General features: G+C 52.7%; 1 protein-coding gene across 10 annotated transcripts in view; it reads left to right on the plus strand.

Annotated features, from left to right (window-relative positions):
- The window catches only part of LOC129077226 (transforming acidic coiled-coil-containing protein 2-like), a 125,196-nt gene that overhangs the window by 25,876 nt on the left and 83,087 nt on the right, over positions 1-16,233 (plus strand). For all 10 annotated transcript variants that reach the window (XM_054581639.1, XM_054581637.1, XM_054581631.1 and 7 more), the window contains one exon: positions 9,703-9,828. In XM_054581639.1, the coding sequence (XP_054437614.1) occupies positions 9,703-9,828 (126 nt within the window). The remainder of the gene's footprint in view (positions 1-9,702; positions 9,829-16,233) is intronic.

Consider the following 16,233-nt stretch of genomic DNA (forward strand, 5'->3'; position numbering starts at 1 on the left):
GCCGTGTCTCGTGTGTGTGTGTGTGTGTGTGTGTGTGTGTGTGTATTCTGCTGGGACTCGGTTGGACAGCCAAAAGCAAAGTCTTGGTTAGCCATTGTTTGGGTTCAGCAGTCTGGCACCTTCTGCGCAGACCATCGGCAAGAGGCTTAGAAAGCTGGGGATGGGGTCACAGATGAGTTCCGATGACAGGAGCGGTTCTAAGGAGGAGAGACCGGTGCCCTGGTCTCTCTCGCGTGTCACCTGTGACTGGGACGTGTGAAATCTGTCGTGGTGGCTGGGCTTCGTCGGCCTCTCCCCTACTGTAGTCACAGTCCCTTGTTTATAACCTCAGTAATCATTTCCACGGCAGCTCCCTGGGATGGCACAGCAGCCCAGGGATTATGAAATCATGTGGCAGAAAGACAAGGCGTGGGAAGGAAGGCTGGGAGCCGAGTTCGCAGGGAAGTGCCTCTGCATGGAGCGGGCAGGATAGTCCCCAGGGGCCACCGAGCACTTACTGTAATGGACACTTCATCAGAGACGCTGAGCATCAGCTGCACCCGCTTCCCTTCCCTCCTGGTTCACTCTGGTCTATGGTTTCAGTCTCTCATTTAGCAAATGTGTTCTGTGCTGCCAATGAAAAGAAAGTTAAGTTTCCAAGACTGATTTTCCCCCGGGGTAGGGAGAGGCAGTATTAGAAAAGACTCAAATTTAGAGACAAAGATCCTGTATTAGACTCCCTGCCCCACCCTCAAGCACCTGTGACCTTGAGCAAGTCACTAACCATCTGTGAATCAGGACTTTGTGGGCTCATTATTGGTGGAGACACTTATCCCTGTCCACCTGGCTTACCAAGCTTCCGGGGGCGGGGCCGGGGAGTGCAATCATGTGATGAAAATACTTGGCAAACTGTGGAGCTCTGAGCAAATGGAGAGCGTGTCAATATTTTTCTCCTTATTATGATTAAAGGGATTTATTTAGGGGAGGCAGATTTCCTGACACCTCCTAGAGTTTATTTTTATTGTTATTTTTAAATGGGAATGAGGCATGCTGGTCAACGTAGTTCTCTTTAATTTGGAAGCTGGCTACCTAGGCTCACTTTACAGCCATCCTGCCTTGTTTTTTCACCTTTCCATTTACTTGGTCATTTATACTTTCCCCAGAAAACAAGGAGAGGCAATCGAATAGGAAATTCAAGGCAGTTCTGCTCACAGAGGACAAGTTTGGGGAACAAACTAGAACGAGAAAGCAGTTTCTTCATCGGCTCCTGTACGGGTTTGCCTACTTCCAGTCCTTCTCGTTCTGCTTCTTGTGTGGCTGTGCCCATGTGGGTCCTCTGAGGCCCAGGAGCTGTCCTGGGAGGTGTGTTGTTCAGCGTGTACGGCTCCTGGCCAGCATTCTTGGGCTTGATGTCCTGAGGGTACAGGGTTGGTTCCACCTTCTCATGGTTATGGGGGCACATTCCAAAGCCTGATGGAGTGGAAGGAGTTGGGTCATACTGGAGTCCAGCATGACCTGCAACCCCCGGGCTCTCCACGGCTGCTTGCTTTGCATGAAACAGGAAAAGGTCCCATGTTCTCCTGCTCATCTTGCCCGAAGCCGGCTCACCTGTGAGTTACCCAGCCCTGGAACCTGCGTGTGATAGCTCCCGGGTCATCTTGTGCTCAGCTGCGTGCCAGGCGCTCTTCTCATGGGCTGCCAAGCCCCTACCTCATTCCCCCCTCCACCCTCGTGCCCAGTGTTCGGCAGGACACCTTCCAGCTGTCCCTCCTTGGGTCAGTACCTCCGGAACTGCAGGTATGAGCCTCTGCTCCTCGCATGAGGCCTGAAAAACGTGGCTCCAAATACGGAAAGCACAGCTTGTCATTGAAGTGGACAAATGTTCAGTTTTAAGGGTCTATAAAACGTCACATGCCAGCCTCCTTGTTGGACTCGGTCACCTCACCGATGATGCCACCGGCTTGCCGCCCCGTGGCTTTGCCTCTTCTGGTTCACCCGTCCCTGTAAATGTTCGCCTTGCCGCCACTGGGCTGAGGATGTGGCAGGGAGCAAAGTGGAGGGCGCTTCTCCTGCTGCGGGGCCCCGGGGTTCCGGGCTGAGAGGCCCGGGGAGGCAGCCTGGACTCCTGTAATGAGGGCAAAGTCTGTGGCCGAGCTCTTCCTGCTGTGCTTCTTTGCCAAGTTTCTTAGTTCCTTGGGTCTCCATCTCCTGGTTCATAAAATAAGTTGTCTGCCATCTATAGCAGGGGGACAGAGAACATAAAAGGCAGCACATAGAAAAGCCCTAAGATGCTGTACAAATATAACTAGTTGTGAATTTTGTAATTACTTTTTTTTTCCCCACAAGGCTAAATCTTTAAATTGTGGACTTTTTTTTTTTTTTTTTTTTTTTAATCTGGGAGTGGAAAATCTCTCTCTGTTCTCCCTGACTGGGGTCTCTCAGGCAAGCTGCTTTCCATGGTCCTGCGGGAGCTGCCTTCCTGCTGAGCTCCAGCCAGGCCCAGGGTGACGCACCGTGGGACCGCCTGGAGCCTGAGCTCCCGGCCCCGGCTTCGAGCTCTGCCGCCCTTTGCCCCGCTCTCCGGGCTGCACGAGCCCAGTGCACAAAGCTCTTCACGCAGCGCCTGACAGATGCGAGCACCCACTGATGTTAGCAGCTCTGGCGATTAGCATGTACCGTTCGTGCTAGAATTCTCATTGTCCTTATTTAAATTTGTTCCTATATTTAGTATATGTTAGAATACCCCCGTCAACAATGAAACCAGCACGCTCGGTCCAGCCCCTCCACTCACCCGGTCTCTCCATCCGTCTCTGCTCCTGGGAACAGTGGGACTCTCTGTGCTGAGGAATCTGCTGATCCTCTCGGCCCAGCCCTGGCCCTGTCCCTGGCCCGCGGGGATGCCAGGCACGCTTGTCCCACCCATCATTTGCCAGATCAAGAAAGGACGGGTTCTCCATAGTGACTAGAAAAGCAAAGCCTGTTTGGGGAGGTACCAGGGCTGCGGAGCTGGTACCTGGGGGGTACACCTTCACAGGCAGGAGCAGGAGCAGGGGCAGGAGCAGAAGCGAGCCTGGGCACCTCTGCTCCGCGTGCTGGGACAGAGGTTTTGTGGAGGAACAGGGAGAGCTGACAACGGTCCACACGTGTGCTACACATGCAACGTGCCTTTGCTATGGCTTCTCACCTTCTCCAGCTGGGTCGTGTCCAGCTCGTAACTGGCCAGTAGCTCCCAAAGATGCGAGATCTCCAAAGATTTTATTTTGCTGATTTATGACAGGTTTTGCCTTTTTTTTTTTTTTTTTTAATTAAAAAGGAGCGAGTGTATGTGAGCGGCAGGGGGCTCTGTCCGCTGCGTTGGTGAGAGCGAGGGCGCTGTCTGCAAAGCGTGGTGTTCAGCCCGCGGGGCCTTGCCCTGAGCTGGGGGGTCGCCTGGTCATTTTAAGAGTTGTATGGTATTACTCTGTATTAGGGAAAAAGTAGAAGTAGCACATCAAAACCGCAGACTCACAGATGGTATTACTTAGAATGATGTAAATTCCTTCAAATTGAACAACTGACTTCACTGAAAGATAAGTATTGAGCAAATAATAGCACAGGGGGATTAAGGTATTATGTGTAAGGCCTGTGGCCCATAACGTGGCCTTCCGACCAATGACACATTCAAACCCCAGGCCATCTTTGACTGCTCCGCGTGTCCCTCCCTCCCACACCTGGCGTCAGGCAGATGTCACGAAGCCTCTTGCATGACTGACCGTGGCTTCTTTGTCCTGTAGAACCCAAAGCAAGCTCTGCAGGTGCCTGTGGGCCTTTACGCAGAATGTTTTCTGTTTGTTTCTGGCATAATTTCCAACTTACAGAAGAGTTGTGGGACCAGTACAAAGAATTCTCTATTCTCTTTGCCCAAGTTCCTCAGTTGTTCACATTTTACTATACATGCTCTGCCATTCCCTCTTTATATAAATATACATATGGAGGGAGATACATATATCGGGATATGTATCCATTATCATTTCTCTTTCTGAATCGTTTGAGAGCAAGGCGCAGACACGAACCTCTCCCCCTCCAAATACAACAAAAGAAACCAAAGTGCTCCAGTGTTCATTTCCCCTGAACAGGGACACTTTCCAGGACATCACCAGCCCGCCCGTCCATTCGGGAAATCATGTCACTACACTGTTCAGCCGTCAGAACCCGCCAGGATTCCCTGGCCGCACCCCCTCTCCCATCTGATCGAGGACCCATTCCGAAAGCCATGACGCACTCTGGGCACCTGCAGGCACCCCTTCAGCCTGGAGGACGCTCAGCCTCTCTCTGCCTTTCATGACCTCGAGGAGTACAGCTCTTCTGCTCTGGAAGTGCCCCTCTGCCTGTGTCCATCCAGAGTTTGCTCATAAAGGCCCTGGCTGTCCGCTTTGGTCAGGGGTCCCACAGAAGCGAGGCTGTGCTCTTCCCACAGGCCCCGTCCCAGAGCGCTGGCTCAGGACTGTCCCACATCCTGGACGGCAAGCCTGGTCAACTCTGGCCTAGTCGGTGTCCGCCAGGTTTCTCCACCCACAAGTCACCGCTTCCCCCTTGGGAGTCCGTCTGTACCGGCTGGGAAGATACTCCACGCCAGTCAGTGCCTTTTACTTCAAACCTGTTTCATCCACCTGCTCGGCTTTCTCCAGGGGCTCCTGCCTGAATTCGCCACCGCCCCGTGGCGCTTCATGGCGATTTCCTATTTCCATCTCTTCCTGCATTTGCTGGTTGGCATTGTATGAGAAGGGGGAGCTTTCTCTTCTCCCTTATTTATGTTTTTGCTCACGTCTTTATATGAACTCTTGGATTATTACATTTCTCGATGGGTTGTAATCCATGAGTCTCCATATTTTTTATGCCAAATTATTCCCAGATTTGGATTTGGCCAGTGGTAGGCTCTTTGATGTGCTTCTTGTGTCCCTTTGACATGACCCCTCTCAGCAGACAGAGCTGGGAAGTAGATATCTGCACGGACACACACCTGCACTCCCCTCTACGTCTAGCCCTGTGCTTCTCTGATACCTCTGACTGCACCCCAGCCCCGAGCGCTCTCGGGAGCTGACTCAGCTTTCGTGTGAGCAAATCCTCCTTTGCTGAGAGAACCTGGCTCCCATTATCCTCGATGTGTTGCTTTTCTGCTGATCTCCCTGCAGGTAATGATTTCCCTAAGACTCCGTCCGTCCCTGCCACTGCGGAGCCTGTCCCTTCTCCGGTGCTCCTGCCTTGCCTTGCCCAAGGGGAGGGAGGGAGGGAAAGCCAAGCTGGTGGCTTTCTACCCCAACCGTCAGGGAAAGGAAGGGAGAAGCTTTTTTTTCCCTCCCTGGACACAGCCCTTGCACACAGCTGCCTGCTGAAGCACCTGGCTTGGTTCCCTCCCCCGGGGCCTTCTCAGCTCGCCTGAGCCTGAAAGAGGCCCGTTTTCCTATGAGAGTTTGTTCTTCTATTACCACCCTTCACAGTTCTCCTCGCTTTAGACTTTGAACTTGCCCTGTTCTTGATTAGTCGGCCCTGGAATGTGAGATCCACATTTAAAAAAAAAAATCTTACTGAGGTATGATCGACATATAAAAAGCTGTACATACTTCATTTTTATAACTTAAAGTGAGTTTGGGGATAAGTATATACCTGTGAGACCATCACCACAATCAAAGCCATAATACATGCATCACCTCCCAAAGTTTCCTCCTGCCTATCTATTATTATTGTTGTTATTATCATTGCTTTTGATCCTGTTCAGTTCACCCTGGGGCCAGCCAGGAGCTCTTCCTGCGGCCTGGGTCCTGCGTGTAGCACTGAAAGTGTCGGCCTTTTTGCCTGGAATGTGAATGTCTCTCTCCTAGAAGCAGAACCCTGTCTGCCTGCTCTCCAAGGGGGTGACTCATAGCCCCCTGGGGAAGCACTGGATACCAGCTTCCACCTTGACATTCCAGTGGAAAATCAACCCTTCGCTGGCCTGCCTAAATTTATAGTGGGCTGGCCCCAGCAGCTGGTGGCAGCAGCTGGGGGTGAGGTCTCTGACAGATTCCTTTTTCCCCTCTGAAAAATATTTCAGTCTCTCTAGTCCCAGCACCAGCACTGGTAGCATTTAGAAGCCATTTATAGCCTGTTCCAGTTGGTCTGTGGAGAGCTGTTTTATGAGTCCCTCCAAGTACCCAGCAGTCAGCTCTCTCTAGTCCTTGGGCCTGGAGCTTAACCAGATCCCCAGGAAGGAAGACAGGAAGGCCCCAGACTGATGGTACAATATGAATTTCACGTGGTTCAATCTGCCATGTCTGTATATACACACATCCATGTTTATTTTAAAGTTGTGATAATTACGCTGTATGGGAGGTTTATAAACCTTTATCAGAGCTCATTAATTCTTGACTTACACACTGTTCTACCACCTCAGCCATGTCAGCCCGTGGCACATTCGCAGCAGAGAACAGGAAGGCAATGTGACAGTCACATGGGCTGGTAAGCAGGAGCCTGGCTGCCAGCCTCTGGGGGAGGGGCCGGACTGGCTCAGAAGCGTCCTCGGTGGCCGTGTGTCCAGCACCCTGACTTGCCCAGATGGGTGAGTCACCTGGCTGAGACCCTAAGGTGAGGCTGCTCCAGCACCCCAGCCTCTTGACTTGATATGTAATTAATTGTCTTTTTGGTGCCGTAGCATCCTTCCTCCCTCACATCCCAGTCGCTCAAGATGCTGATCACATGTCATGGAGAACATTTTGATTATGTCCACAGATTCTTCATTCAAAAAGTCAGGGACATGTCCAATACGCTTTGAAAAATAATTCCATCCCAAAGAGCTCAAATAAATATGCCATCCCATAGAGTAGGCAGGCAGGTGTCTGTTACCTGAAAAACCCTCCCCCGGGACCTTCCTTGTCCCTGCTGGTCCCTGATGAGTGAGGCGTGGCTGATGAGCCTGGGCCCGCACACAGAAAGTCTGAACCAGAGGCGGGGAGACGGTGTTTCTCCCGACTGTCCCATCTCTTAGACACTCACTGAGTTGTGAACTGAAGTGGTTCCCTGGCACTTCGGATTTTCCTTACATGTGTTTTCTTATTTATGTTGCTTATAAAACTGGTACATGTTCAACAGAAAACTAGAAAATAGAGATAAATACAATGAAGGAGGAAAAAACACTCATTTTACTCCATGAACATTCTGGCGTATGTCCTTCCATGTTGCCAGGTATTCTTCACTCTGTTGCTCTCCTTCTGAGTGTGTTTATACACACATATATACATGCATACAGACGTATCAGTCACTCATGCACAGGAAACCTGGGTAATGGCACCAATGGTTTTTAAACCTATTTTTAAGTTCATAACAGACACATTTACCTCTAGATATATGGAGATCTACCTTATTATTTTTTAAACAGCTGTGAGTTCATTCTTTATGCCTTAATTTAATTAAATCTCTGCTACTATTGAATGTTTGGGTTGTCCAGTCTTTGTTTTTGTTTTGCTATTAGGGTCACAGCTGTGATTAGGCTCTTTGCTCACACCCTTAATAATGCCCTTAGAGTAAATTCTTGGAAGAATGACTGTGTCAGATGAAATGAGGTCTTTTATGGCTTTCAATGTGTGTTGCCAGAACTACTGGGTGATGTTTTTCCACTCAGGTTTTATGACTTTGGAAAGTTGATATTGCCTGTAGGTTAGGATTCTCTGACTCGTGATCCAGCAAAGACACCCAGGGTCCTTGCCATCCTCTCTCCTTCTCCCTTTTCCCCTCGCCCCTCCCCCCTCTTGCTGACTCCTCGGGGCGTGGTCTTAGGGCGGCAGGGTGGGGTCTGGGGGGTGTGGAGTGGGGGGTGGGAACTGTGGAGGAAGGAGGACTCAACAGAATTTCCAGGGGAATGCACAGTAAAGTGTGGCGAGTGCGCCTGCTAGTCCAGTGTGCGCCAGTCTAATCATATTTAGATCCTAGTTTGGGGAAATTCACTTGGGCCTCCCTGCCTCTCGTTCACCTGTGTCCTGCGTAGCTCTTTGTGGCTGAGCACGGGAAGCCTTGGGCTGGTTCTTCAGCGAACAGTCAAGTCCCAATACCCAGACCTGGCCTGGTGATCTGGCTCCCGCCCACCTCTCCCCTGCCTTGTTGTCTTTGTGTGTAGTCTAGCCACGAGGCCCTTTTTGCACTTCTCCAGAATGCCAAACTCCTTCCCGATTCAGCGCTTTCAAATATGTGGTTTCCCGTCCTTCAGCCTCTGAGACAGAGCCTAGTGTAATGGTTCAGGCTTGGGTGTGAGTCCTGGTTCTGCCTCTTATCCGCTGTGCAACTTTGGACAAGTTACTCAGCCTCTCTGGGCCTTGCTTTCCGTGTCTGTAAAATTGGGGTAATGACAGTACCCACCTCACAGGATTGTTGTAAGGATCAGCTAGGCTGTGGACTCACAGCCCCCAGCACACAGTGAGCATCAGGCAGCACTCGCTACGCGGAGCTGGCCGCCTGGCCTCCGCTTACTTTCCCCGATGCCCCTGTGGGCCAGGGCCTCCTGGCTGTGCTCTCACGGCCGCCAGTACCTTTCCTTCCGAGTGGTTACTACAATGGTTACCAAATAAACATACCTTTTAAAAAAATGTCTGACTCCTGCCCTGGCTGGTGTGGCTCAGTGGGTTGCGTGCCGACCTGTGAACCGAAATGTCACCAGTTTGATTCCCAGTCAGGACACACGTCTGAGTTGCGGGCTGGGTCTCCAGTCGGTGGTGTGTGGGAGGCAACCGATGGGTGTTTCTCTCCCTCTCTTTCTCCCTCCCTTCCCCTCTCTAAAAATAAATAAAATTTAAAATAAATAAAATTGGCTGACTCCCCTAAAACTAAGCTCCACGAGGGCAGGGACCACCTCGTCCTTGTTCCCAGCACGGAGATGGTGCCCAGGGACTATCTGCTCAAGGGGTGGAAATAACTGTCCCCCCTTTACTTATTGCTGAAGAGCCAAGTTGGTCGGAAAGCACGAAAGTCACAGCTCTCCCTACGAACTAACGAGACATTCCTGCTTATGGGGGGGCGGGGGAGGGTGGGTTCCTGCCGGAGGAGCTGACATGTGCGACAAGGGACAGGGTCCCGTGACCCGGGCCTCTCCGCACTCCAAAGGCAGCCAGCTCTTGGAGGCTACCTAGGGCTGCCCTTCTCAGTCGGTGAAGGGCCGTGTGCTTCTTTATTTCTGCCTTCGTGTAGAGCAGAACTTTTGAAACTGCAGTTAAACCTGGAGTGTTACTAGAAAGTGACGCAAAACGCAAAACCAGGATATCTCGACCGTGGCGCTGCTGGCATGTTGGGCCAGATAGTTTTCTGTTGTGGGGCTACCTTGTGCATTGTGGGGTGTTCAGTAGCATCCTTGGCTTCTTCCCTCTAGATGCCAGTAGCACCTGCCCTGCCAGCTGTGACAACCAGAGACTGCCTCCGGACTTGGCCAGACGTCCCCGGAGGCAAGATTTGCCTGCCCCTGGCTGAGAACGCAGACCAGGACCTGCACAACAGCCCTAACTTTGATTCCTCAGTCAGCGCACAGACACTTTCTCTATCAAATTGCGCTAAAGCTTTCCGACTCTTACTCCAGGGCTCTGTGCTGTCTCGTCACAGGGGGTGACAGACCCTCCGGGACCAGCACCTAGCCCTCCACTTACAGAAGGGGAAACGGAGGCCCCGCTTAGGGTCTACGTGAAACGTCAAAGAACATTTCTGAGTCTCTATGTTTTCTCCTCTCCCCAGCTCACCTGTAGCAAGTGATGTGACCCCGCAAGCTGCCCATGAAGACCTGGGAAAGCTGCTCTTCGCTGCCTCCTCCCACCATGGCGGGGACTTCGGCCAGGCCTCCACAGATCTGACGGCCCAGAGGTATGGTGGGGGCTGGGCCCACCCCCTCCTCCTCCCCCTCCCCTCTTCTCGCAAGTAGTGACGTCCTGGCACAAGGTCTGCACAGGGCCTTAGGAGGGATCTGAAAAGAGGCTAGGAAACCCCCTGACAAAGGCCATTTCAGAGATTTGTTCCCTTGAGGTCTTCAGGCACCTCTATTTACAACAGAAGTCCTCCAAGGGGGAGAGCGTGCTATTTATACCCTTTCAGGGAGTGACTTAGCTGTCTGCCTCTGGCCTGTTGGGCTCTAGCTGGTTCGCTGCCTGTTCTTTGTCTGGGTGGTGGTCAGAGAAGAGGAGCCAGCAGCACAGTCGAGGGGAGGGACAAGGTCCCCGTGCCCTTGTCTGGCTGTTGGACCTGGGGTGGGTGACTTCCCCGTCCTCACCTCCCACCAGTCTGCCCTCGCTCGCCCTGTATATACTTCAGCCCCAACACCCACTATGGTTCCCCACACGCGCTGGGAATAGCCTTGACTCAGGCCCCTCCCTCATGACCTCATCACTTCCCACAGGCCCCGCCTCCTAGTGTCTTCACCTTGGGGATTGTGACTCCCACTTGTGAGTTTTGGAGGGACAGAAACATCAGACCCCCGTGCCACCTGTGGATCCCCCTCCACTTCCTGGGGCAGGAGAGGCAGAGGGTGGAGAGGGGGAGGCAGGAGGGGAAGAAAACTGGGCCCCATAGAAGCAGGGCTAGAACTTTACATAAAAACATATACGTTTTAAAATTAACATTTTAAAAATATGTTTTAAGAAGAATTATCTAAAAAAGTGGGCCTGAGCATTTGCTTGAAGCCACTGCAGGGAGACACAGGGCGGGCCCTTTCTTCCTCCCCGCCTTTGCCTGCTAATTCTTCGGTGCTGTCTCCTGCCCTGAGAAGAGCTCTTCTTCCTGAACAGGGAAGCAGAGGGGAGGCACCCCCCGACCCCGGCCGCCCCATCTCAGAGGCAGTTGTCAGGCAGAAGGGAAGGGATTTTGACTGCCCTTCTCTTTCTTAAAGCCCCGGAGTACATCAAAGCTCACCCCCTCCTCAGGGGAGCCTGAAGCCACTTAAAGTGGCTGAGCTCCCATTTTGCTTGTCCTTGGACGGCACAGGAAACTGAGTCCAGACCTTTGAGAACATTCTGCAAAGGACTAGCTTGCCCGTGGGCGCTTGTATTCCCATCTGTTCAAAATTTTCAGGAACAATTTTCTAAAGCAGCAGAATTGTTTTCTAAATGGAACCTTCCAGCTGTGTCACCATGTATGAGACGTGGAACGGGGCACTCTGGTGATCTCCGGAACCTCTCCTGCTTTTCCCACGGTCGGGAACCCGGGCAGAGGGGCCTCTAAAGACCTGGCCAACTCCCGTGGACACAGCGGGAAAACGACCTACCCGCCTCTTGTCCGTGGGGCTCAGACTTTAGCAAATATCAGCGCAGCCTGGTTACAGCTCAGGTTGCCACCCACCCCGAGTCCCTGCCGCAGGGGCCCGGGGGGAGGCCCGGGGCTTTGTGCCTCCACCAAGGTGCCAGAAGCTGCTGCAGGCCTGGGGCCCCCTGGGGAACTGCAGTCTCACCCTCACCTGTCTGGCTGTGAATAGCTTCCCAGGATCAGGGACGCCTGCCGCCGCTGGTGGTGGAGTGTCTGGTCGCTGCCTTCTGCTCAGAGAGCCAGGGGCCCCTGCGGCTCCTTCTCAGCATCAGAGCCTCGCCAGAGAGTTTGCCGAGACTTTCAGAATTTTTCGCAGTTGAAAGCACTGCTTCATATTGACTTACAGCTTCTGTTTTTTCTCGTGGTCCAAGTCATGTGGTTTATTCTGGTTGCGTTATCTGGTTATCCTGTTCACACGGGAGTTTTCAGTCCATCCGCTGTGGGCATGCATGCGTGGGTTCAACTACCTCACAAAGGTGGCTGCACCTTTATTTGAACAAACACCTGCTAAACACTGCATAACACGGTGGTATTGTTTTTCTTAATTTAGATAAATGATCACCTAGAAGTCTTTTCCAAATAGCAGAATTCTTTTGTGCCATTTAAAAGAGGGTCATCAAACAGATGTGTTTAACCAGCACCCAGTGCACTGACTACATCGGGGTGCACCTCTGCTTTTGTTCAGAGTCTTTGACTTTTCCATGTCCTGCTGGCTATTTTGTTGAAGGACGTGAATCACCATATTGACAGTTTTCAAATATTGACAATTTCATATGGTTCACATTAGCACAGGATTTTGTTTACTTTTTTCATGGTTCGTAAACTGCTTTATCCATGTAGGTAGATTGTGACTTTCTGAATAGTTAAATCTTGACTGTCTGAGATCAGTTTCCTTTGTCATCTGTCTCCCCATCTCTGCACTCCCTGTAGCCAGGGCCCGTCAGGTGCGTCTTGTACCTGGAAAGAGGACCCAGGGTTCATTTGCAGGTGAGGGTGGTGGAAATTAATGACCTGGACCATCCAACCCAGATCAAAGCTTCCCATTCTGAACTGGGAATGGTGTTTATGACTTCTCCTTTAGTTAATATTTGCCTTCCTAATTCAGTTTCCCTTGGGCCAAGCTTAACAGTAATTTCTATCTTCTGAGCACAGACTCGCTCTGTCAGGGGAATGGAGTGAGAACACGCTGGGAAGGAACCGCCACGCCAGCTCAGGGTTAACCGTGCGCAGCCACCCACGGCTGGCCATCAGCGGGGTCTGGGGGCTGTTCTTGTCCCCACGTGGGCTGGGGTTCACATGCTCGTTTATCTTGCTGGCGACTCGAAATAGCTCAATGCGTCTGCCTTGGGGTTTCCAGCCAATTTGCAAGCCTCTCTGGGCACCATCTGACTTTGCCTTTGTTGCTGTTCAGTGGCTACGTCTCGGACGTGTGTGCTCTCTCTGCCAGCCAGACTTGTTTTATCAAATCCCAGGCTCTGCTGGGCTGACTGTCCAGTGCTCCGACGTACCAAGCTTAGCTCTCGAAACCAACAGTTTGAGAGCTCTTTCCTTCCCGTAGCTTGCGTCTCACTTTCCATCGGAGCTGCCTCTGGCCCCGGCTCTCGCCCTATTACGTGATTGTGTGCACTTGGGGATTTCAAGAAGAAAAAATCCAGAGGCCTGTGAGGGAGGCTATTGTGCTAATACCTTCCAGATGGTGATATGAAATGGGAGATAACACTCCGTCCGCCCATCTGGCCCGACAGGACCTGATATGTTCGGCCTGTGTCTTGGGGGCCCTTATCACCCTTCTGTGACAGCCAGGGTCTCTTTGGTGTGTGTCCTCAGACAAGGGCTTAATTTGGCAACTCTAGCTGACCTCTGAAATGAAATTTGCCATCAGTTCAGCGAGGGATCGGCCAAGAAGGACTCAAAAGCTCTGAACAGGGAATCAAACTACAGCAGCTGCTGGTAGCAACTCACTGCGGCTGGACTTGTCGGGCTGAGCAGGCCCTGAGGGGACATCCTTGAGTTTCTTCGGTCCTGTGTGGGTGGCCCCTGTGCCCAGAGGGTTAGCGGGGCCTTGGCAAGGTACTGAATTGGGGAAGGCACCCTCTGACCCATGGGCAGCGGTCCCCTAGGGATCCGTGCTGAGGATCCTGAGGTCATGGCCAGCTGGGCCTATGCAGAAAGAACGCTTAGATCAATAAGTCACGTCTGTCCACGAAAAGTGTGGTGGTTTGTCTGCCTTCTTTGTCAGCTCTTCTCTTAAAGGAAAATAAGTCTCGAATTAGATCATTTTCTTCATCTTCCAAAAATACAGATACTCTGTGTGAATTTAAATTCAGCTTTTTGTTATCCCAAAAAGGTGTGGAAGGCATTGGTTAACTCCTTAAATGGGAAAAGGGACCTGGACTTACAACTAGAAAGTCACCCTACCCTGCCCCCTGCCCAGTCTCCAGAGGAGGAGATCCAGGGAAAGAATCTAAGTGCCTTGCAGAGGTCAAAGGCAAACCGATGTGCAGACCCCCACCTCAGTGCTGTTCCTGTCTCCAGAACAGGAGTTCCCCGTGCGCTGGGAACGGTACTGGGTACCGGAAAGGGCCCAGCTCCCTCCCTGAGAATAATGTCTTGAAGGCGAGTCACTGCTACTCATTGGAGACTTGAGTGGAGACAGGAACTGCCCTTCTCTGCTTCTCGCCTCTCGCCTGTTCTGGCAACGTTGCCCTCTGGCAGCTCAGGGGGCTTAGAGGGAATCCGGGTAAGCCCCTGGTCAGGGCCTAGGGCCAGGGCTGGCTTCACGGGCATGGCCAGGTGGGCTTGGTTCAGTGCTCCGATGTTCCATCTTGAAATTCTAACACTTCCGGAACCGGGGGCTTACGCTTTCATTTGCGTTCATTTGCGTTCCATTTTGCCTCCAGATGATGTTGCTGGTTCTGTCTCAGAGGGTTGGACTCTGGGATTCCAAAGAGATAAGGCAGTTGTCCCACTGTTGGCGGCCTGCTGGTGGTATGTTCAGGAAGCCAGGGGTGGGAGGGAAGCTGTGTGCTGAGAGGTTTAGGCCAGGAGGGTGGCGACTCCAGTAGGAGAAAAGGACATATTAGCAAAAAACGGAAGCTCAGAGGTCAGGACCAGCGCAGCGTGGCAGAACAGGGTGGGCAAGGCTACCCTCCCTGGGTGGGGGCCTCCTTGTTTGGGTGGCCCCTCAGGATGATTGCAGGGTAGGCTGGGAGCGGGTCTGAGAGGTGGGCGGCCGTTCAGGGCAGGATCTGCTTGAGCAAAGACAGGCAAGAAACGGCCAGGAGGAGCTGCGGGGGGGAGGGCTGACTGGGTCGGTTGGAGGAGGGAGCGGAGGGAGAGGACAAAGCCGGGAGGGGACAGAGATGGGTTCTGCGAGCTGGAGCCTCGGGAGTTTCATCTGCCTTTGAACGGGGGATGAGGGGTTTGGGGGGGTTGTTGTTGGAGCGGCATTGTGTGGTGTTAGGCAAGGAAAGGACCTGATCAGAGCCCCAGTTGGGTCGTTGTGGTGTCTGAGGAGGTGAAGGTGCGGGGACCAAAGGGGAGGCAGGGTGCGCAGGAGTCCTGCTCTGAGAGGCGGCCAGGACAGAGAGGATTCCGGAAGGAGAAGGGCGATGACTCAGCAGGAAAAGGAGGTGATGGTGGGGGACGAGGGTGAGAGAACCGGAAGAGCCAAGGACCATCCTGGCTTCCGGTGCCAGGGCCCGGCTGGCTGGTGGTGCCCCTCACCAAGTGGGGAAAGTCGGGGCGTGAAGAGGGTTAGAGGGAAGAGAAGGAGTCCAGCCGGGGCTGGGGAGTGTCCGTGGGGGTCCGTGTGTCAGGGCTTTGGTCGGTTGTGAGTCACTGAGCCTTTCCCTGTTGGGGCCTGACCTCCCCGGGCCAACAGCAATCTGGAGACCTGGAGGCTGGGAAGGCAACGTTCCTAAAAGAGCTGTTGAGTCATTTGTTTGGTGCCTTTGGCTGATGGGAGCAGGCCCGGGCAGGAAGGGCGTGGCCCTGGTGGTCCGGGCCAGCAGAGGGACGGGGGCGGGGCAGGCACCCTGGTCTGCAGCTGGAAGAGGCCACAGAGCTCCGGGGCCCAGGGCATTTGCAGGGGCGGGGGGCTGCGAGCAGGATGGAGCATCCTCGGCAGTGCAGTGTGATTGTCACAGCGTGTCACCCTACAAAGTGGACCTAGTTCTGAGGGCACAGATCCAAGGAAGTCTCTCCTTGCCCCTCGGGGGGGCTTTCAGAGACCAAAATCTTTCCTTGCACGTTGATGAGAACACCCTTAACAGAACAGAACCACAGACTAGAGCACCGTCCCTCAGTTTGCATTACATTCACTGAAATCGTCATGGGGTATGCCGAGGAAAGAGCTTGGCCCGCGCGGTTTCTTTAGGAAGCTAAATTTGGGTAGTTTGGGTTCATAAGTAGCCTATTTACTGCTGATGGATATGAATAAATGTAGGTTTCCAAATTATGAAAATGGCTCTCAAAGAGCCTAGAAGCTCCCAATAGTTTGCGTTATTTATTTGAGTCATTCCTTTACAAAACACATTATTTTAGCCGCTGTCCAAGTTGTTCCAATGGCCAGTGTGAACAAGCGTCTGTAAACCCGCTTCGCACTTTGCTGGGCTCTGTCTGAGCGCTCCTTGCAATTTCACTCAGGGTCATTACTCTCCGCTTTTCTCCTTATGGGTTCCAGCCCTGCGTCTGCTCCCGACACCCAGCTTGGTCATAGCCCCTTGGGACACCCCAGCTCACCCTCTGTGGCCTGGCTAGATGTGGGGGTGCTCGGGTGAAATGACAAATGCAACCCTGTCCTCAGGGAGCTCGCGGTCCAGTGTCCCTAGTGGCCTCCCAGTCCTCAGTGATCTGTGCCACCAAGGAGGAGCGTGGGGGCCCCCATATATCAAGGGACTCTCTTAGAAAGTAGACATGAAAAAGCAGAGACAGCTATAATAGCATCAACGATAAAATACAATAAACAAATGA

Source organism: Pteronotus mesoamericanus, unplaced genomic scaffold (assembly GCF_021234165.1).
Source record: "Pteronotus mesoamericanus isolate MK-2021 breed Mesoamerican mustached bat unplaced genomic scaffold, CSHL_Meso_final contig_657, whole genome shotgun sequence".
In the NCBI taxonomy this organism is placed as follows: domain Eukaryota; kingdom Metazoa; phylum Chordata; class Mammalia; order Chiroptera; family Mormoopidae; genus Pteronotus; species Pteronotus mesoamericanus.